The 23,894-nt window shown below is 41.3% G+C and overlaps 1 protein-coding gene across 1 annotated transcript in view; it reads left to right on the top strand.

Moving 5' to 3' along the window:
- LOC140200711 (microtubule-associated tumor suppressor candidate 2-like) overlaps positions 1-23,894 on the top strand; it is a 268,025-nt gene that overhangs the window by 54,575 nt on the left and 189,556 nt on the right. The window contains exon 3 of the mRNA XM_072264293.1: positions 1,308-1,514. Within this exon, the coding sequence (XP_072120394.1) occupies positions 1,308-1,514 (207 nt within the window). The remainder of the gene's footprint in view (positions 1-1,307; positions 1,515-23,894) is intronic.

The following is a 23,894-nucleotide window of genomic DNA, read 5'->3' as shown; positions in this document are numbered from 1 at the left end:
AATGTAATTTTCTGTCATTCTGATGGCGGATCTTCAACCTGAAACAATGCCTCTGTTTCTCTGTCCACAGATTCTGCCTGACCTGCTGGGCATTCCATAAAATTTTGTTCTCATCTCAGATTGCCAGCATCTGCAGTTTAAAAAAAAAATCAGTCAAATTCCCTTTATAAGCCTTTCTATTTTTCTGAAAACTTAGTTCCCTTAATATGGCTTAGTATAATATTTTTTGGAAAAGCAAGCAGGGTTGCTCCTTTGAATTTAGGATATCCCTGATGTCTAGGTCCTGCTATATTTTTTGGCAGACCCTGTTGAGGATTTATCAATCTTTGCTTTCCAGGTACAATAAAGTTTATTTCAGAACTCTACAAGTAGAAATTGAAGCCTGTACAAATTACCAAGCAGGCTTGCAAATGAACTCTAGATCTTGGGATACTTTTTCCTCCTCTTTATCTCGTGAGCAGAAAGGTGCCCAAAGCAGTAATTATTTTTAAAATTAATTTTTAGAACAAGTATGTGGTCTGTAGCAAATGTACTAGTCTCCATTTAATGAGATCCCCTAACAAATGGGGGAGAGAGAGGATAGAAAATATTTAATCCAGTTTGACAGTTACTCTGTGAGCAATTCATTGTCAAGTGACCATTACTGGATTTCCTTTCAATGGTAACTCAAATCAAGCGTGCTTCTAGGATGTTCAAGAGTTGTCAGAAGACTTGAGAACCAAGCCGATAAATTCTCTGCACATTCTAGCCACATTTAAACCTTACTCAAAACAGTCAGAGGGAAGTTGATTATTTATTCAATTACTTTATATGGGACTTTACCAAGTCAAACTAGCTGTTGTATTTTGCTGTATTATTTTCTCTTATTGGGTCTGAGGTGTTTTGGGATTTACTTTACAGATGTTAGGAAAGGAAGTGTGCATGGGATGATGCTATATTTAGAATGATACATTATTTGTGTACTCATCTCTATATCTGTTTTATGACCGAGGAAAACTTTAACTTCTCATTACATAAATCATGAATATATAGCAAGTTTGAATTATTGGCATGCAATTATTAGCATTATGAATATATAGTAGAACTCTCAGTTTTATTATATTTTCATATAGAATTGATATATTATTCTGAGAATATTCTAACAATAACTTCTAATGAAATAACTGACAAACATTCACATGACCGTGATTGACACTCACATTTCAGAAATCTCCAACAAATATCTTTTACCTGATGCTTTGCTGTTTTTAATGAGTTGTTATGTTAGTTCCTATTTCAAAGTAAAATTCTTCTTTTCTGTATTTCAGTGGACCAGAAGAAAAACACCATACCAATCGTCCAAAGATCAAGTCTGCCCAAACCTGGGCACTCTGGCCTTCGTCCTCCTGGTTACTCTCGATTGCCAGCAGCTAAACTTATGGCTTTTGGATTTGTCAGAAGTTCAAGTCTGTCATCGGTATCAAGCAACCAGTCCAATGACAGTGTGCATAGTGACCACGGCAAGGCTACAAATCGTAAGCTACAATTTAAACATTTTTCATATTCTTGATCATGTCTCTGGATTTATTCATCTTGAAATCTTAAAGGGATCAGAATGGCTACCCTGAATTTTGATTGAAATGACATAAAACATTTAGACTTCTGAAACAGGTAAAGTCAGAAAACGTAAGAGAGAGTTATTGGAATTAAGCTTAAGTATTTATTGGTATATAAATCTAAAATTTGATTTCCTAGTATCTGATGCCATTCCATATGTTACATTATGTAATGTTAGTATTTGAGAGACAGGTATATTTCAGTTAAATATTATGCAGAATGTTGTAAGTCATTGAAGGTGTTACAAGTAGGTTTTGAATGACCCTGCCAGCGACACATCGTTGGAATTCAGACTTGGGCTGAAATTATATTGAATTCCAGCTCCAGTTTCAGGCTGTTACCTATGAAGTGCATTGCTTAACCAAGAAAATAAAATTATGCTGCTAACTGTGCATTACTGAAGGCTTGCAGTATTCAAATTTATGCACATGCATTCAAGTCTTGAAGTCAGAAATATGCCCTTAGATGTCTTGGCAAAAAAAGATTTAAAATTAAATATAATGTTATAATGTCCAAATTATATTACATCTATTCTGAACTCAAATCAAAATGAGACAGCTTCAGAAGATAAGCCAACTTTCTTGCATCAATGCAAAGTTAGAACTGCTCTGAATTAATGTAGAAATGGCCATTTAGCCACATTCTAGGAGAAATGCAAACTTAACAAGTGTAAGCAAAGGAATAAATAGTGACCGTGTAGTATTCACACAGCCTTGTTTACAGTGGACATTGCGTCAGTATATTTTCATCTCAAATTTATTAGCGGGAAGAATTAAGTATAATGTTCACAGCTGAGAAATATTGCTGGTAATCAACACACCCATCTAGTCTCGACTTCAACCTTGCTCTCATCACATTGTTAAAGTGCATGAATCACAGATTCACAAGCATCGGCTGCCCAAATATTAATTTCTGGAAATAGCGAGAAACAGAAACAAAGAACTGTCAGTGCCTCCAGTTGAACTTTGCCTTTTCGTATGTTTTCTCCCTAGCTGTCAGTCTGTGGTTTTGTATTGCCATGTGCTCTTGTTTGTTTTCATGCCCCGTGTGCTCCTGTCCCCGCTCCTGCTCTACTCCAGCCCCTGTATTACTGAGTGCTCCGTCTCTTGCCTGTTTCTCATTACCTGTTTTACTGCCACTTCTATCTCATTGTGCTCCACCTGTCATCTGCCTCTGTTTATTGCTCAGTTTATTTTAGTCCTGCGTTTTCATCTGTTTGTTACCAGCAGTGAATTTTCCTGAGCCTTTCCAGCATTCGTATCTGTACTCTGTCCGTCTGAATATCGACTCTGCCTGTTTCCTTGATTCTGCTTTTTGGATTTCTCTGGATGTTTTGATCTCTGCCTGAACTTTGACGCCGACTTTATTTGCACCTCGGGATTTGTTACTCAATTAATATCACTGTGTGCACAGTACTGGGTCTGCGATTGGATCCCTGCTCCAGCGACCTGACAATACAATCTGGCTGGAATGGATGCAGCAGACCCCGGTCGTCTGAGAGCTGCCCTGGAACAGCAGGGAGTGATGCTGGGGAGACACCAGAACCAGCTGGTCTCCGTATTTGGGGTAGTGGAGTCGCTTTCTGCAATCTTGTGGCCCAGACTCAGTCACTCCAGCTGTCCCAGAGTCCCCATCAACATTCTGCACCTGCATCTTCTGCTCTGCTCTCCACATTCTCACTTACTCCTCCTGTCCAAGAGCACCATCTGCCTCCTCCAGAAAAGTACTCAGGGTGACCCAGTACCTGCCACTCTTTTCTTTCCCAGTGCACACTCATTTTTTTGAATTACAACCAACAACCTTTCCAACTGATTGAGTCAAGGTGTCCTACGTCATCACTCAACTGTCTGAGCAGGCGAGAGAATGGGGAACAGCCATTTGGGAGGCAGGCTCATCTTTCTGCATCAGTTTTCAGTTATTTTCTGAGGAGATGAGAGAAGTGTTCAATCACTCCAAACATGGGAGAGAGGCTGCCCGTGAAATGCTGCACATGCACCAGGGGTGAAGATGTGTCAGATTACACCATAGTGTTCCAGACCCTAGCCACCTCCAGCGGCTGGAACTCAGAGGCACAGTACAACATCTTCCTGAACAACCTCTCTGAAGGCATCAAAGATGAGCTGGTCACCCACAACCTTCCTGCCACCTTTGAAGCCCTGGTAGATTTGGCCATCTGTATTAGATAGATATACTTTATTGATCCCGAGGGAAATTGGGTTTTGTTACAGCTGCACCAAGAATAGAGCGTAAATATAGCCATACAAAAACCACAAACAATCAAACAACAAAATACAAACTATGCCAGATGGAAAATAAGTCCAGGACCAGTCTATTGGCTCAGGGTGTCTGACCCTCCACGGGAGGAGCTGCAAGTTCGATGACCACAGGCAGGAATGACCTCTCGTGCCGCCCAGTGTTGTATCTCGGTGGAATGTGGCTGAAGTCCAACAGTAAAAAGTTCAATATCCAGTCTACAAACACGTTCTTCGATTGTAATATGACCTGGATTGCACCATCTGTTGTTATCCAGAACAGTAAGCACCCAACTCCTTTACGCTTACCGCTCTCAGTGCACTTCCGGTCAGCCCGAATGTTCTGGAAGCCATCCATGGAGAAGTTTTGATCGGGTATGTCCTCATGCAGCCCCATTTCAGTAAAGCACATAACACTTCTCTCCCGAAATGTTCTGACGCCTGGCTAGTGCTGTGAACTCATCCATTTTATTACCCACCGAACTCCTCTTCTCCATAAGTCTGTATTGTCTCGACCCGGTCCTCCTTCCTCGACTTTGTGATCCCCCTTTGCATCCTCCATGTGTGTTTTCCTCCAGATTTCAGTAGGGGTGTCCACCGCTCTGCTCGCCAAACCAGCCGGCATTAGCGTAAACAGCTGGTCACTGTTCGCTTTCAGCAGCACCAGAGGGAGGGGTAGTAGAGGGTCCCTGGGGGCACGGGGTGAGTTCCAAGCTCCTTGTCAGTCTACATTGCCCTGCCATTTGCCTCCATCTAATTCCCGTTCCAGACCCCAAAGCTATGACGGTTGACTGTACCTGCCTGACGCCAACTGAAAGACAAAGGAGAATCAACACCTGCTCCTAACTATACTGTGGCTAAGCAGGACATTTCATCTCCACCTGCCTAGTAAAAGCCAAGCACTCACCAGTAGAATGAGGAGTACTGGTGAGCGTGACCCCTGTCCGGCCCTCCTCAACACCACTCAATCTCATACCTGCTTCTCTGGAGTGGGGCGTCCAACAGTGAGCAGTCTCCGTCGATTCTGGTGCGGAGCGGTGTTTTATCGATTCTGGCTTGGCTGCCCAGCAGGGATTACTTACGTATGTTCTCCAGTCACCATTGATGGCCAAGGCCTTGAATGGTCAGAGACTGGCTAACATCACCCATGTCATGGCCCTGGTGAGTCTCAGTTTATCTGGTAACCATCATGAACAGTTAACCCTTTATGTTATTGACTCTCCTCAAGCTCCCATTTTCCTGGGCCATTCCTGGTTAGTTAAACACGACCCCATACTGACTGGCTCAGTCACAAGATTGTAAGCTGGAGCCCATTCTGTCACTCCCACTGCCTCCGCTATGCTCAGATCCCCTTGTCTGGAAGCCCAGATCTCCCCCAAGGAATTTCCAGACCTTAGTGCCATCCCTCCTGAATACATGGACCTCAAGGCTGTGTTTAGCAAGTCCCGGGCCACTTCCCTACTGCCCCCATCATCCATATGATTGCGCCATTGACCTCTTGCCTGGCACATCTCCCCCAAGGGGCCACCAGTATTCCCTGACCAGAACAAAAAGCCATATATCTTCATGCAGCTTGTTCACCATTCAATAAGATCATAGTTGATCATTCACTTCCGTGCCATATTCCAGTATACACGTATTCCTCCAGTAAATTTCTATCCAACGATCAATCACTATCCGAGCAACTGAGTCTTAACAAGGAGGAGAAGATGGCGGCACAACGCAGCGCATGCAGCCGTTCCGAATTGATATCATATCTAAGTAGGATGCTGTGCACAATCCTGATTTGATAGAGACAGATGTGAAGCAGCATGGAGGAACATCTGGAGAAACTTTTGAAAGGCCTGCTTTGCTGCCGCTGTGAGATCGAGAACCTCCGGAGGGAAGGCCCCAAATCCTCCTCATTGCATTGGTGTTGGAGAGCTGGTCGGAGGCTCGGAGTTTTCAGACGGACTCGGAGTTGGACTGTGGTCGGATGCTTCCGGGATGCTGCGTCAGCAAGTTTGCGGCGCTGGAGGTTCACCATCTGGGTGAGATGGGACTTTCGAGAGACTTAGACTTTTACCGTGCCCATGGTCTGTTCCTATCAAATTACTGTATTGCTTTGCACTGTTGTAACTATATGTTATAATTATGTGGGTTTTGTCAGTTTTTCCAGTCTTGGTTTGTCATGTGTTTCTGTGATATCATTCTGGAAAAACATTGTATCATTTCTTAATGCATGCATTACTAAATGATAATAAAAGAGGACTGTCCTCATAACCTAATCTAATCTAACAGACCTCTTGGGTATACAATTCCAATGATTCACCTCCCTCTGGAGGTGACTTCTGGTTTTGACATTTTAGGTAAGAGAAGCATCATTCATGTTTCTACCCTGTCAACCTCAAAAATCTTGTAGGTGTCATTGAGATCATCTTTTATTCTTAAGGTTGTTATAGCTGGGGTGGTAATGGCGACAAGCTCCCACTACCTGTTAAATACTCTCAGTGGCGTGCGCCTCAAGTAGCCTCCGACAACCCAGTTCAGCTCCTCATCTTCATATGATACCTACAAAGCTCAGCGGAACTATTTCTACTGACAGGAGAAGGGGCAAAGGGAGATTACTGGCACCTTAAAACCAGTTGCTTCGGGCAGATGGGGCTCGTCAGCTGTGGGTGGCAGCTCATCTAGGAGAAGGAAAGCTCTGATCTCAAACCTCCGCTGCCTTGTGGCTATACCCACTCACGGGGAAGGCTTCGGGAGTAAACCCTGAGGGAAAAATCCAGGGCCAGAAGCTCCTGTTACCATCTGTATTTTTAAATAAATATTTTGCTTTATTTGAAATTTAAAAAAAAGAAATGTTGGTACAAGGGATAATATAGTATCTGAGTACCTGTATGTTCTCCTGGAGGTGAAACTGGGGAATGTAGGCTTTTTACTTGAAATTGTTAAATTCAATTCTGACTTGCAAGTCTATAAGTGCACTAAATTTCTATTTATTGAGCTTGATTTAAGTGAGCATTTACCACATAATGCTTTTGTAAGAGTTTAAAGATCTTAATTTGTTTATTCCGTAATCACTTTGTGACAAAGTATATAATGCATATTTTCTCTAAGCCAGTATAAACTTCCTAAAAGGATCATCAAAGACTGAACACCATACTCCAAATAAAATCAATTTATAATTGCACTGGTGTTTGTTTTAAAGAAGGTGACCCTTGAAGTTCTATCACCGATCTAATAATAAGCAGTGCAGAAGAACTATATATCTATTATGCTGAAGCCAGCACCCATCAGCCCTCCTGATCCCTTTTCCCACCTACTTGCTAGCAGTTAATCACTTATTTTCTCTGACCCTAAACCGTAGTTCATCAGCTCCCTGGAGTATAATGAACACCAGGGTTTACTGTCCTTACAGAATGCACTGCTTCAGGTTTAGTTAGATTAAATTACATCTGCTGGTGTCTGGCTGTTCAGTTAATCTTTAATATTCTTTTACAGTCCATTTTGTGCTGTAGGCATAAAGCAGGTTAGGTTTACAGAAAGACAAGAATAAAAAACGTGAGGAACAAATGCTAAATATCTAGAGCAAAATAATAGAAATATAATATGCAATCATTTTGATAAAAACACTTCTTTCCATTGCAGGGGATCCCAACCTTTTTAATGCCATGAACCAATACTATCAAGCAAGGGGTCTGGTGACCCCAGGTTGGGAAACCCTGCTCTAGGGTATAGCATTTCCCACGCTTTTTCATTACTTCTGTGATTATCATGAAATGGTAACCTTACCTTAATGTCATAAGATGGGTGGTTTTAAAATTTTCCAAGTTGCTTACTGACCAGAAATAAGATAATCAATCCCAAACCCAATTCTACATGGAGGTAAGTGGGTAAACTGCCAACCCAAAGCTAGCAGGTCCTTTATTCACAAGTTAATCAGGATCCAATGAGACCATCAGACCTCACCTAGTTCAATATGGCTGGATGAGAAAGCAGTTTCTACTTAAGCTGATGTGCAGAGTATCATTTGACTGATATGACTCTTCTTGTGACTGATATGTTTTCTTCTCGGCTTTTAAGAAGGGCTATAGAATTCTCTCTGGTCCCACAAAGGAAGGTCCAGCATCCTTCTCTAATGCCTTCATAACCATATGAGAGCATTTCTGTATCTGTGTTTCTGTAAGGGTTTAGAACAACAAACATAAGTGTTCTCTTCTCCTTCGGGCTCCTGTCCACCATGCTGAAGTTTCTTGTTAAAATATAAATGTGAAAAGAGCACTATGTGCAGCCAAAAGAGACACCTATCACTTCTGCAATTTATCCATGAAACAGATTGTTTAGTTGTTCAAACACTTCAGGAGGCAAGTACGCAATTAGAAATGGATTGGGTGAATCCAGTGCTGCATATTATTTCTATAAAGCTGAAAATGGTTCCCTTCTTAGCCAGCAGGGTGTTTTTCGGGGCTTTCCTTTGTCACCCTTTTGATCTTTGGTGGATGCCATTTTTGCTGATCTTTGAGAGGATTGTGTTCATACTGAACAAGCTTGAAACAGAAGATGAAACTCAGCATCTGTCTTAATTTTGTATGTTAAGGCTTAACATTTTGGTAATGAGGTAATGAGGAAAAGAGGAAAATGTTCCTGAAGTTAGATAGGACCAAAGTGAAACCGAGTCAGGTAATAATTGCCTTGTTTCTTGTCACTTTCACTTTTCCAAGGAGCCAGAAGCTGAGAGTTAGAGAGGGAGCTTGTAAAAACAGAGGTCTGATTGATTAGCTTATGGAGGGCACCTTAACTACTAAAAGGAAGGTGAGGTTCAGAGGATTGGCCACTTTGAAGCAGGTACTGGGAGATTAAGCCTACATAAGAGTGGGGAACTGAGGTTTTGGCTAAGAGGATTCAATGAGGAGAAGGTTTTTAACTTTCCTGTTAATCTGAGACCTTTGATTCAGTGTAGATAAAACAGCAGTCAGGGTGGTGGAATACTCCTCCTGCAAGATGTAGCAAGTCAGAGAATGTCACCATCTCCCTGATGACTACATCTGTGGGAAGTGCACCCAGCTACAGCTCCCAACGGACCGGGTCAAGGAACTGGAACTGGATATACTCAGGATAATCCAGGGATCTGAGTATCTCATGGATGAGAGTTTTAGTGAGGTGGGAGAGGAATGTTGTGATTATACTATAGGGCCCCCAATAGTCATGGAGAAGAGGAAGAACAGATATGTAGACAGAGTATGGATAAGTGCAGAAAGAATAGAATTGCCATAGTGGGGGATGTTAACTTCCCTAATATTGATTGCAACTTCTGTAATCTAAGAAGCTTAGATGGGACAGCATTTTTTTTCCAGTGCATCTAACAAGAGTTCATGAAACAGTATGTGGAGAGTCCAACTAGGGGAGAGAACATACTGGATCTGTTTTCAGAAATGAGCCAGGTCAGGTTGTGGACTTGACAGTAGGTGAACATTATTAGAGAATAGTGACTACAACTCATTATAAGATAGTTGTGAATAAGAACAAAACCAAATCTTGGGGGAAGTTACTAAATTAGGTGAGGGAAATTATGAAGGGATGACTTGGGAGATAAGGGATGTTGATTAGGAGCTGCTGCTATCAGACAGTCCACATCTGACATGTGGGAGATGTTTAAAGACCAGCTGAGCAAAGCTCAGGATCTGCATATGTTCTGGTAAGGAGTATGGATAAGGACAGGAAGGTAAGGAAACCTTGGATGAACCAAGAGGTCCTAAATTTATCCAGAAAGCTAAAATCAGACTGGGCCGTGGTGGAATATAAAGATACCAGGAAAGTGCTCAAGCAGGTGATTAGGAAGGCCAGAAGGGGCCATGAATTGTCCTTTTGCCAGCCGGGTCAAGGATAATCCAAAAGCATCTTATTCATTTATAAGAAAAAGTGCATAAATGAGGAGAAGGGAGGATAAATTAGGCAGACTGTGCTTGGAGTCAGAGCAAGTAGCTGAAGTACTTTATTTTGGTATTTACTGAAGAGAAGGAATTGGAGGTTGGCGAATGTGCTGGGGAATTTTGAGATGAAGGAGGAGATTGTGTTGAGCAGCAAGGTGGATAAGTCCAGAGGGCCTGATGGCATGGTAGCTTAGTGGTTAGGGCAACATTTTATAGCATCAGCGATTGGGGTTCAATTCCCACCACTCTGAGGAATTTGTATGTTCTCCCCTTGACCGTGTCTTTCCTCTGGGTGCTCCAGTTTCCTCTCGCATTCTGTAGGATGTAGAGGTTGGGGTTAGTAAGGTGTGGGCACGCTGTGGAAGCAGACTGTCCCCAGCACAGTAGCAGCAGTTTGTATCAGCTGCAATATGCACTGCATCAACTCACCAAGACTCCTTAGTCTGCATCTTCCAAACTCATAGCCTCTATCAGCGATGGCTGGGCTAGGCCAGGACAAGGGACGTAAAAGCTTGGGAATTGTTCTGCCTGGAAGTTGTCTTCCAAGTCACACCACATTCTTATTGGAAATGCGTTGTTGTACCACACCATCACTAGGTCAAGATCCCAGAACCCCTTCCCTGACAGCATTGTGGGTACACTCCTATCTCGAGGATTACAGCAGTTCAAGGAGGCTGCTCAGCATCACCTTCTCAAGGGCAATAGTAGATAGGCTGGTAACTGCAAGCCCACTTCCTTAAATGAATAAGAAAAAGTTTTTCTTTTTTTTTTTTTAAAAAAAAACCTCATGAAACATTACCAAGTATGTAGTTGAACTGATGAAATTATCACAAGATAGTAATTCTGCCAACTCATGTTCTCAGATGCCCAGGAACACGTTAGTGTCCATGATGAGTAATGAGATGTGATTATCATCAGAGGTGATTCTGACCTTTTGAGAGTTCACTGCAAATTGCCTGGGCAGTCAAATTAGCAAGCAAAACTATGCTGGACATGCAAGTCAGACTAGCTCTTTCAAATAATAGTGTACAGGTGGGACAAGTGGAACAATACACTGTCCCAAAGCAAACTAAATACCTTTTTAAAAAGGTAACCTAGGCTTTTGCAGATACAGAGTGAAACATGCAACAGTAGGATGTATTGTAGAGTTATCATTCCACCACAAGGCTGGACATTGTTTTTGCAATAGGAATCCCTGGGAAATACTAGACTGAAGGGATTGGCTAATGAGTACAGATGGTATCCTGAAATAGACTCTGATAATGAGTAAAAGTTGAAGTCTTGCACCAATTCTCAAGTAAACAGAAATGTGTCTGCATCTGCACCACTGCACCTTAGGGAATGTGGCTTAGCCACTAAGCCTGACAAAGCCACTTCTACTGACAGGAGAAGGGGCAAAGGTGGGTTACTAGTGCCTCAAAACCAGTCGCTTGGGGCAGATGGGATTCATCAGCCACGGTTGGCAGCTCATCTAGGAGAAGGAAGACTCATCTCAAACCTCAGCTATCTTGTGGCTATACCCACTCATGGGGAAGGCTTCAGGAATAAAGCCCGAGGGGAAAATCCAGAGCTGGAGTCCCTAAAGTAGTCCTACGTTGAATTCAACACTGACTGGCAACTCCAGCAATGCTGCTGGTGACAAACTGTATCGGTCTCTGCCACTCCTTTAGGTTCATTAGATGAACCCAAAGTACCCAGGACATCTTCAGGGAGCAGCGTCTCAATAAGGCAGCGTCCATTATTAAGGACCTCCAGCACCCAGGGCATGCCCTTTTCTCACTGTTACCATCAGGTAGGAGGTACAGGAGCCTGAAGGTGCACACTCAGATTCAGGAACAGCTTCTTCCCCTCTGCCATCCAATTCCTAAATGGACATTGAATTCTTTGACACTACCTCACTTTTTTAATATACAGTATTTCTGTTTTTTGTATGTTTTTTAATCTATTCAATGTATACTATAATTTATTATTAATCATTTTTATTTTATTTATTTTCTCTTCTATATTATGTATTGCATTGAACTGCTGCTGCCAAGTTAAATTTCAGTCACATGCTGGTGAAAATAAACCTGATTCTGATTCTAATTCTGAATTGAGAAGGGGAGCTTGCTACATGGGCAACAGCTTGCTGTCCATACCGTACTGCCCAGGCATAAGCATCTATTCAGCTAGAATGCAATATCCATGGTCAAACCTGACTGACGGAGGCCCTCACCTCACCTTAGGGAATGGCTCAAGCAGCAATGGAGCAGTCTCCATGTTGCTAATGTTAGACCCTTCTGTGGGAAGATGCTCCTACTGATAAGCGATGCTCATTTGAAATGGATGGACATACAGTATCAAATGAATATTTCAACATACTACAGTTGTAAAGTTCAGAGAGACGTTCAGTGATCAAAGACTACCTTACATGTTAGTATTGGATAATAGAAGTTGCTTCACAAATATTGAATTTGAAGATATCATGGAATGAAATGGCTTAACAATGTGATATGTCTCCAGCCCCTTGGTATGAACATAGAATTCTCCAACTTCTGGTGATTCCCTCCCCCCCCTTCCCCTATCCCTATTTCACTCTGCCCCCTCCCCTAATTGCCTATCACTTCCCTCATAGTTCCATCTCCTTCTACTACCCATTGTGTTTTCCCCTATTCCTCCTTCACCTTTCCTGCCTATCACCTCCCTGCTTCCCCTCCCTCACCCCTTTATCTTTCCCCTTACTGGTTTTTCACCTGGAACCTACCAGCCTTCTCCTTCCTACCCTCCCCCCACCTTCTTTATAGGGCCTCTGCCCCTTCCCTCTTCAGTCCTGACGAAGGGTTCCGGCCCAAAATGTTGACTGATCGTTTCCACAGATGCTGCCCAACCTGCTGAGTTCCTCCAGCATGTTGTGAGTGTTGCTTTGACCCCAGCATCTGCAGAGTATTTTGTGTTTACAACGTGATATATGCCTGGCTTATTCTTTCTGTAATGGAGTAGTATAGAAAGCTGTCAGGATTCAAAGACGGAATCCTAACAATGCAGGGTGACAGAATTAAAATCAATAGTTTCGATTCCTATGGAGTTACTATGCTTATGTACAATGGACAGTCTCTTGCAGAGTTGTTCATGGCAAGGCAATTGAGGTTAACTCCATTGGAAACCAGAGAACTAAAATTGAGAAAGAATAATTATAAATGAAAGAATAATAAGAGAGGAAGTATTAATTAATTTAGCAACACAGGTAGTGCAACTATATAACAGCTCCAGTCACCCACATTCAGTCCACCCTCTGGTGCTGTCTGTGTGGAGTTTGCATGTTCTCGATGTGATTGTGTCAGTTTATTTCAGGTGCTCCAATTATCTCTCACACCCCAGATTTGCTGGTTGCTAACTTAATTGTTGCCTGTAAATTATCCCTCATGCAAGTGACTGATATGAGAATTGGCAAGTGTTCATGGGCATGCAAGAGACAATTGAAAATACAGTAAATGGGGGAATAACATTGAGATTGCTCTGGAAGCTTGCATGGAGTCAAAGGGTTGAATGGCCTCCTACATTGAAAGGAAATACAATATATTAAAATGGACAAATCGTCAGGTCCAAATGAAATGGATCTCAAACTGTTTATAAACAAGGGAGGAAAGCACGAAGGATCAAAGTAAATCTCTCAATTTCCCCTGGCTACAGCACTTGGAGCCAGAGGATTGGAGGATAGCTGATATACCATCTATTTATCAAAGTGAGAAAGGGATAAACCAAGTAAGTGCAGACCGGATATTTTGAGTAAATTATTGAACTCAGTTCTAAGAGTGTGTGTTTATGAAGGCACTGATGAATCAAGATCATTCAGCATGCATTTGTTAGGGGATAGATGTGATTGAATTTTTGGTTTCAGAAGATGGCATTGATGGGAGCAATATGTTTGATGTAGACTATGTATATTTCATCAAAGATTTTGTAGATATATGGCAGGCAGATCAAAAGGGATAAAACCCCAAGGGATCTAAGGAAGAGCGACAATTTAAATCCAAAATTCTCTGTGGCAGGAAGCAATGGTTGGTGTGTATTTTTGTTACTGCAGAGCAGTTACCAGTAGAATTTCACAACGTTCATTACTTATTCCTTGCTCTTGTAATATATTTTTAGTGATTTAGACTTAAATACAAAGGATGTGATAAAGTTTTCAAATGATACAGAAAAACACTGAATATGAGAGGAGGAAAGCTTTAATCTGGTTGGTAGGAAAGAAATGTGCCAAGTGAAGTAATTTCATTGAGTCATACAGAAAGGGAAGTGATTATATAATAAATGAGAGGGAGGACAACAAATGGTGAGGAGAAACAGGTTAACTTAGTTTATTCATCGGTTAATAATGATAGCAGGGCAGATGAGTTACAAAGGTAGTCAGGATATTTTTGTTAACCAAATCATAGCATACAAGAGTATGCTAGTATTGTATATACTATAGATATGGCATGCAGTTTAGTAAAGAATTGATTGCATTAGAGAAGCGCAGAAGGCACTTGTTGCCAAGACTGGAACATTTTAGTATTGAGGGAAGCTTGTACAAGCTAGAGTTGTTTTCTTTGGAATGAGTGTTTAAAAACTTTGGATTTGCACCTAATTCTAACATCTTTTCTGGAATACGATTTTTAAAAAGTAATAATCATTCAGCGAGCGTGTAAAGTTGTATATTCAGAGATTGAACAGATGCTTAGAATGGGACCTGAAGGTTGTGTTGTCAAACAACCTTTTTGAATCAGAGAGATAAAAGTAACTGCAGATGCTAGAATTCTGAAGTAAAACAAAATACTAGAAGCTCCTAATAGGTCAGGCAGCATCCATGGAAAGAGAAATAGGAGGTTATGTCCATCAGTTCTGAGGTGTCTCCTACTTAAAATGTTACTTTCATTTTTCTATCCATAGATGCTATCTGACCTGGTGTTTCCAGCACTTTGTTTTTACTTCCTGAATCATTACTCTAAAAGTTTGGAAGTTGGAAATATAGATGGTTGACACTTACATTCTATTTCACTTCAAGATAACTTGTAAGGTCATCTAGTGGATTTGGGTTAATTGGCACATATCAGGACCAGTACCTTTTGGCCCAATTAGCTGAAGTTTCATGGAAATAGTTAAGTTAATTTGTCAGGTTCTGTCAGGTTTCAGTGGGACTCAAGTGTAGACCAATGAATACCTTTTCCACCAGGATTTATTAGGGAGCACAAAGGCAATAGTCTTTCAAAAACAGCAGGCAGGCACAAATCCAAAATGGCAGGCAGAGGTCTTACCAGGAAAGGCAGTCAGGCAAGGGCAGACAATCCAGAACGCACAGGCAAAAATCAGGTCCAAGAAGGGGCAAAATCCAAAACACAGAATCAGGCAAAATCAGTTGGCAGAAGTCACAATAACAGAGTAGAACAACACAGGTCAGAACTGGGACAAACTGGCAGAGAATGCCTGTCTGTCCATCTTGTTTTACGGCAGTTGGCATCCAGCTTAATGGTGCATTACCACCACCCTCTGCTCCAGAATATGCACTAGACATACATTATACACACACACACTTACTTCACCCTCCCATCTTTGACCATCCTAGTATCCTATTCCTGTTTATTCATCATATTCTATAAAAAAAACCCCTGTACCCCTTAAAAACACTAAAAATACCCAGACTTGTGCTCTCACCCATGCCCAGCAACCCTTTTAATGTGAATTCCTGCATCCCCAACTCCCTTAATTTATTTCTCATCATCTCTGTCTCCCATACTTCCTGCAACTCAGAACTACATGTTCTACTGACTCCTCTTCCTGACATTCCTCACACAATCCTGTCTGGTGTTTCCCTATCATTTTCAATGTTTTGTTTAATACACAATGCCCCAGCCTTAACCTAGTCCACACAATTTCCTCTCTTCTGTTTCCATTACCTACCCTAGTAACTGCAACACTCTTTTGTATGTGATATAAATGCCTCCCTTTCCCCTCCCTGTCCCATCTTTCTTGCCACATTCGGTTGACTTTTTCCCAGATTACACACTTAACCTCTGCTTTACTGATACTAATGTGCATTTCCACATTTTCTTTCTTTAATGCCCTCTTTGCCAACTCATCCACCCTCTCATTCCCCTTCACCCCTACATGTGCTGGAACACATAGAAATTTTACCTGACCTCCCTGATTTGCAATACTTGTGACTGACTGAAGGACTTCATAAAGTACATCTTGCCGACTGTTTGTGTGAAAAGACCTTAAACTTGCTAGAACTGAGGATGAATCTGAGCATATCAATGCTTTGACTTGTCTGGCTTTCTGCACCCATTGCAACGCAACCAACACTGCCAGCATCTCCACTGTAAACACCCCTAACTTATTAGATGTTCTTCTGCTGATTCCAATTTCTTTTGCTGGTATTACCACCCCAAACCCTGTCACTCCTGTTTCAGGTTCCTTCGCACGATCCGTATAAATGTGAGTATAATCACTGTACTTTTCCATCACATGACAGTTCAATGCATTTACCAAATCGGTTTTATATCTTTCTTTCCTTTTTACCTCTAACAAATGCCAGTCTATGTCAGGCCATACAAGCTTCCATGGAGCTACAACCAGATAAACTACTGAAGGACTTATCCTCAGATCAAATACTCCACATTCTTTCGCGATATCATTCCCTACCCAACTAAAGGTATCCCTCTGAAACCTCCCATTTTCCCAGCACTCCTGCAACACTCCTTTAGTAGGGTGAGAATCATTGTGCCCCTTCAAGTTAGCCCAGTAGTTTGCCATCAGTTGCATCCTTCTTAGTTCCAAAGGCATTATTCCCATTCCTACCTGTAGGGCTGACACTGGTGACATTTTAAAAGCCCCACCGCACACTCTCAAGGCCTGAGCCTGAATCACATCCAGTTTCCTTATAAGAGACCTAGCTGCTGATCCATATACTACATTTCCATAATCCAATACAGATCTTACTAAAGCCACATACATTCTCTTCAAAGCTGAACAACTTGCTCCCCATTCCCTACCAGTCAAACATCTCATCACATTTATTATTTTTTTACATTTCTCCTCAACTTTCCAGATATGGTCTGCCCATGTTAATCATGAATCAAATATAACTCCCAGAAATTTAAATGATGCAACCCTTTCTAATTCAACCCCATACATCCTTAACTTCTTCCCTACCTCAACCCTTTTCCTCGTAAAAAAAAAATACAGTTTGAGTTTTGTCTACTGAAAATCTACATCCCCAATCATAACCCTACTCCACCACTTCATCAATTGCTTCTTGTAGTTTCCTGATTATATGGTCCATGTCCCTGCCTCCTTTCCACAAGGCCCCATCATCCACAAACAGTGACCTACCTATATCCACTGGTACCTTTGTGAAGACATCATTGATCATAATGATGAAAAGGAACGGGCTAATCACACTACCTTGAGGTGTACTATTTTCCACTACGTACTGTTTTGATAATTCTGATCCAATCCAAACTTGAATTTTTCTACAAAACAAAAAATCTTTAATCCAATTAAAAACTCTCCCACCAACCCCCATCTTGTGCAGTTTAATTAATAATCCTTCCTTCCACATCATATCATAGGCTTTTTCAATGTCAAAGAACACTGCCACTACTGACTCTTTATTTGCCTGGGCCTTCCTTATTTCAGTCTCTAACATAATCACTGAGTCCATGGAATTCCTTCCCTTTCTAAAACCACTCTGATAACTTGCCAGCATTCCTCTTTTCTCAAGCTCATATGATAACCTTTCTATTATCATCCTTTCCATTATCTTACATATACTTGATGTTAACGCAATTGGTCTGTAGCTAGTGGGTTTTGACAGATCCTTGCCAGGCTTCCTTATTGGAATTACAACTGCTTCTTTCCATGCACTTGGTAATCTTCCCTCCTCCCACACTCTGTTATAAAAATGCAGCAACTTCAAGAGCGCTCCTTCTCCTAGATTTTTTAGCATCACAGAGCATATCAGATCTTTCCCTGGGGAGGTTGGTCTCAATCTCTTTATTGCTCTCACCATTTCTGCTAATGTAAATGGATCATCAATTATATCATCTGTTCCTTCCCTCCTGCTTAACACACCTGGGTGTTGGCTCATTATTCTTTCCCTTCTTCTTCTCCAGACAAATTTTCTGAACTGTGTATCAATACAAATGACTTGGCCATGACCTTAGCCTTATCCCTACTGGAGACTGCCATTTCCTCCTCAGATATCATTACTGGATATTCCTATTCCCTTCTATCTCCTCCCATCCTCTTAATCATTCCCCATATCTCTCCCACAGGTGTTGTTCTTCCTACCTTGTCACAAAAACTCCTCCAACTGGTAGAGAATGCTAGTCAAGGCGGGGTTTAAATGAACAGGATAATGAGTGAAAATTAGACACAGGTGGGTGCAAATGAGGAGACAAGCAGGTAATTGGAGGAAGTCCAAAAAGGAAAGGGACTGGGCCAGGACCCACATGGCCAGGTGAAAGAAAACAGAAATTAAAGACTGTTGTGATCTAGAGCTACCAACAGAGGCCCTTCGACCCAGTGTTCAGGCCGGATCCTTAACATAACAGTTAAAGAGGTTAAAAAATTACAAGCTACCATTTATCTGAGTAGTAAATTATGTATATAAATGAAATACAGAACAAATTAGAGCACCACCAATACTACTAGAGTACTATAAAACTGTATTAGTTCCTAATAGTTATTGACAGAGGACTTCATTAAGTGTACGCTGCCCTGCTCTTTTGATTGACTGTAAATGAACAAAATCAGCACAGACACCTGGTGCAGATAATGGATTTCCTTCATACACTGCTTTCAATGATTTTATCATCCAAATCTTTATTTTCATTGTAATGTTCAAGATGATTGTCGATGACTTCTATTCTTCATAGTTCCTACCTAAATGTTGAAGTAGTGAAATCATTTCATTTCATTCCCAGTCATTTCTAGCATCTCTAAGCCTGACTGCCTGAAACTGCAGTCAGCAAAACAGTTCGGAATTGCCTTACTGCTTATTCCTCATCAACAATCAGTGACAAAAGTCACTTTTTTTTTAACAAGAACACATGCAACTGATGCTATTTAAAAAATATTCACTCTTAAGCACGGTATAGTGTCTAACAGCCACCCAAATGAATGCAACTGATGCTAGTTAGAAACTGTTCAACAGTCTCTTGTCCCAATTAAGTGGAATAGTGTCCAAAATAAATAAAGTAAATCCTGGCAATTTTCTGGATTAGATTTTGTTCTTTAAAAGTTATTGCCCCAAAGAAATGGCTACCCCATTAACCAATAGTCTAATTAACCAGAACCCATCATATATATTTTCAGCTCAAGTATATGTTGTATAACGTTTTATCTTGTAATTTTAAGTTTATGACTTCATCTGAATTCATAATCTTAGATAACCTCGATTATACTTCTACATATACGTATATCCTAAATGTAATGTTGGTAGAAGTTAAATATTAAGACTTGAACTGGAAATAGAAAATAGTGAATGCTGTTTATCAGATTTGGCAGTTGATAACAGAATCCACATATCACAGATGTAAGGACATAAAACTAATGGAACTCACTATTTTACAGCATGTTCTGGATGTAGGGACTTTGTTTAATTTCTACAGATTCCTCAGTCCCCTAGTTTGCATATTCATAGTTCCATAAAACATTTGTTTACATGATTTGCCACAAGGTCTGCTTAGCTTTCGAGTTTTGAGATTCTAACTCCACTAACAATAATTATAGTTTTGAAGCATTCCAATGGTGAATTGAAATGAAATGCAGAAGTATATTATTTATATTACTATCTCAAGAAGTCTAATTTTAATTTACTTTATTCATTTGCATTAGTTGCAGGTTGGGTTGAATGGTTTAAACACAAGAACAACTTTGCAATTACCGTATATAACACATACTATATAGAAAAATATCCCAGAGTACATCACAAGTCTATGGTCAGAGATAAAGGGATGTTGTTCAAAATATTAGATGGTGTGGTCAATGAGTTGAGTTTATGGAGAAGCAGGTGAAGATATAGAGATGTTCAGTGGAGACACTCCAGAATTTAGAGAAACCAAGCATGAGGGAGTGAGTGAAGACAGAGAATGGTGAGGTCCTAGTGCAATAATTTTCAATAGCCTCCTAATCTGGAAGGTATATCTGCAGGGTTTACCTAATATTGTTTCTCTTCAACTTATTTAGCACAACCAGCACTTATTGTACAAAGTCCAACAAGTTTTCTATTGCGAACATTTTTCAAGGTCAGTTAAGGAAGAAATTCACATTACAAATTAAACATTCCTCTTGGTGGAAAAGTGAACACTATGATTTTTGTTTTCACATCAGTCACTGCATAAATATAATGCACCAGAACTGGAAACAACTTGTAGTTGCATTTGATGCTTTCCAGCTTAGTGAGACAAATGACCATTCCTTCAAGTTACCCATTAGTTGTTTTAATGAGCTTACTGCTAATGTGTTGCAAATAAATATCTCAGATTTTGAACTTTCTGATTGATTAAGTTTTTAACCAACTACGATGGACATTGACTAAACCCTAAATTTTGTCTTTAGCACGTTGAGTGGTCACCCATCTCTCACGTGAGCACAATTTTTTCAGTGAGCTGTAAACTTAACTTGTTCAGCACCCATGTCTTCCTTTCTTCAAAGGTGCTGAGATTTATCACTTCCACCATCCTGAAATGAAAACATTTCCTGTTCTTATTTTTGCTTGGAATGAAATTAGATGCTGGAAATCTGAAGTAAAAATAGGAAATGTGACAAACATTGATCGGCAGAAACAGCGTTAGCATCTGTTGAAGGGTCTTTAACCTGAAATGTTAACTCTGTTTCTCTTCCCACAGATGCTGCCCAAAATTGCTGAGAGTTTCCAGTATTGTCTGTTTTTATATTTATTATTCTATTGTTATTAGCAGCTGACATTGTTTCCTTAATAATTAGGTTCTTCTTTTGTTAAAAAACCTGGAAAGCTCTGTGACATGTCTGCAGGGTAGCAATGTCCTTTACCTAGCATGGTGGAAGTTGCTTGTGTATGCTTTCTTTAACGTGGGATAGTGGTTGCACAACATGAGATACTTCACTTTGAGTATTCGTTCCCACTTCTGCTCTTTGTCCTCTTCCTGCCTTCCCTATGGTTCCTTTCTTTCAGCCCTTATGTCCCACTCTCTCCCCACGTTCCTGGTTGTGGTCCACCTGCTCACATTCACCTGAGCCTGATTCTGCTTGTCTTTATTCCATCCAAGCACCATCTGCACTCCTGGCCACAGTCCAAACATAACCAGCTGCACATTTGATCCTGAGTATGCCTGTGGCACATTCTGGATCAGACAGTATCTGTGGAAAGAGAAACAGAATTAACATGTAAAGTAGAAGACAACATTTTCTGGTTTTGTTTCTTCTTGGATGAAACTTGAACTCTTGATCAAACCTTGATGGCCCTCCGGGGTAAAGAATTTTCAAAGATTCATTACACTCTGAAATATCTCCTCATTTCTTCTGAGGAAGCAGCAAGCAGGTTAGGCAAAGTACATCGGTGGATGTTGTGTACTTGGATTTTCTGAAGGCCTGTGACAAAGTGCCGCTCATGAGACTGCTTAGCAAGATTATTACAGGAATTGTATTACAGGAAAGATACTAGCATGGAAGGAGCATTGGCTAATTGACAGGCAAAGAGTGGGAATAAAGGGAGCATTTACTGATTGGCTGCCGGTGACAATTGGTGTTCCGCGGGGGTTGGTGTTGGGATTGCTTCTTTTTACATTGTACGTCAGTGATTTAGATGATGGAGCTGATGACTTTGTGGTCAAATTTGCAGACAATATGAAGGTAGGTGGAGGAGCAGCTGGTGTCCATGAATCAAGAAGGCTGCAGAAGGACTTAAACAGATTAGAAGATGGTATTCCATCTGCCATATCATTGTCCAGAGTCAGGAAGTATATGGTCATGTACTTTGGTAGAAAGAATAAAAGTGTAGATTGTTTTCTAAACGGAGAGAAAACTCAAAAAACTAAAGTGCAAAGCAACTTGGGAATCCTTGTGCAGAATTCCCTGAAGGTTAACTTGCAGGTTGAGTCTGTGGTGAGGAAGGAAATTACAATATTAGCATTCATTTTGAAAGGACTAGGATATGAAAACAAGGGTGTAATGCTGAGGCTTTACAAGGCACTGACGAGGCCTTACTTGGAGTATTGTGAACAGTTTTGGGCTTCTTATCTAAGAAAGTGCCAAGAACAACCATGGTCATAGAAAGACCATGATCGTCTACATCGTACGGCACATTACAAATGAACAAACTAAGGAAAGATATGTTGACATTGGAGACATTTCGAAGGGGGTTCACAGAAATAACTCTGGGACTGAAAGGCTTATGATCTGAGGAGTGTTTGATGGCTCTGAGCCTGTACTCTGGAATTCAGAAGAATGAGTGGGGGATCTCATTGAAACCTATTGAATGCTGAAAGACCTCAATAGAGTGGAAGTCAAGAGGATATCTCCTATAGTTGGGGAGTCTAAGAGCAGAGGTCACAACCTCAGAATAGAGGGACGCCCATTTAGAATGGAGAGGAAGACGAATTTCTTTAGCCAGAGGGTGGTGAATATGTGAAATTTGTTGACACAGGCCGCTGCGGAGGCCAAGTCATTGGGTGTATTTAAGGTGGAGGTTGATAAGTTATTGGTTAGTCAAGGCATGAAAGGCTACGGGGAAAAGGCAGGACAATGAAGTTGGGAGGGAAATGGATCAGCGGAGGGCTGAATGGCCTAATACTGTTCCTATGTGTTATGGTCATACACCACCTTCCCCTTGCATGCCACACTGACCTCTGGTTCTGGGCTCATCAGTGAGGGAATCATCCTCCCTCGTCCCAACCTATAAAGCTCTGAAGGAATTCTGTGAGTTTCGATGAGACTTCCTCTCGTTCTTCTACAATCTGGATAATATAGGCTTGATCTGTTCAGTGTATTCCTATTTAGCAATACTGACATCCCTGGAACCAGTCCACGGAATCTTCACTGCACTCTCTCCTTTCCCTTGTTAATAGAAGTAAACTGTACTCAGTCCCTCAAGTATCGTTTGTTCTTGCTAAGGCCCTATCCAATGTAGTAAGACTTTCTACTTCATCTGCCATATTCAAATCCTCCAGTAATAAACCTGCTATATGTCTTCCTGCTCACTTACTTACTTGCATCTAGGCGTCCAGCGACTTGTAGTTGCACTCAGCTTCCCTGGGACATTGGAGAGTGGTGGAAGCTGAATTGTTGATAGCATTTAAGAGGTGTCCAGCTGAGCACTTGAATCACCTAGTCATTGAAGACAATAGACTATGTTCTAGAAGATGAGATTAATACAGATGGGTGCCCAGTGATTAATATGGATTTATTGGGTCAATTTCAGGCAGTCCTTGTGGTCCTTTTTCTTTAGCTGTTTCGATCTATCAATCAGGTTAAAAAAAAAAGACAGAAACCAGACGCCTTGTCCTGTCAGTTCAACTAACCGAAACATGAGGAGCAGTCTACCACTATTTTGCCGCAACCAAGGTGATAATGCCAATTCTTTGGGAATTGACACTCTTGTTCGCAAGGCCCAGGCACAAGGGGAGACTCTGAAGAACAGTCCTCTGGGTCGGCTGTTCATTCCAAGTTCTGTCCAGTTTCAGGCACTTCAGTGGGGAAATGCATTGAGAATGACTGCTCACCCAGAATCGCCAGGACCCTCAAGTTCATCAAGAGAAGACACTGGTGGCCTGGAAAGGTGAGAGAGGTCTGACAATACATGCAGGCATGCGAGGTGTGCGCCCAGAACAAGGAGCCCCATACCCAACCTCAAGGGCTCCTCTGCCCTCTGCCTGTTCCAGACAGACCATCGGCGCTCATCTCCATGGACTTTGTCACGGGTCTTCCTCCTTCCAAGAGGAAGACCATCATCATGGTAATTGTTGATTGCTTTTTTTTTTAGGCCTGCTCTGGGATTCTCAATGATCAGTCCACTACAGAGGCCTCAACTTCATTCTTCTGTATCCCCATCTTAACTAAAATGAACTTGTTTTTGCTCTGGCTCAGTTCTGATGAGAGGTCCTGGACCTGAAATGTGACCTTATTCTCTTTCTAC

Source organism: Mobula birostris, chromosome 7, assembly GCF_030028105.1.
Source record: "Mobula birostris isolate sMobBir1 chromosome 7, sMobBir1.hap1, whole genome shotgun sequence".
Taxonomy (NCBI): Eukaryota; Metazoa; Chordata; class Chondrichthyes; order Myliobatiformes; family Myliobatidae; genus Mobula; species Mobula birostris.
The sequence above is the reverse complement of the archived record's forward strand: the minus strand, read 5'-3'. Positions and strand labels throughout refer to the sequence as shown.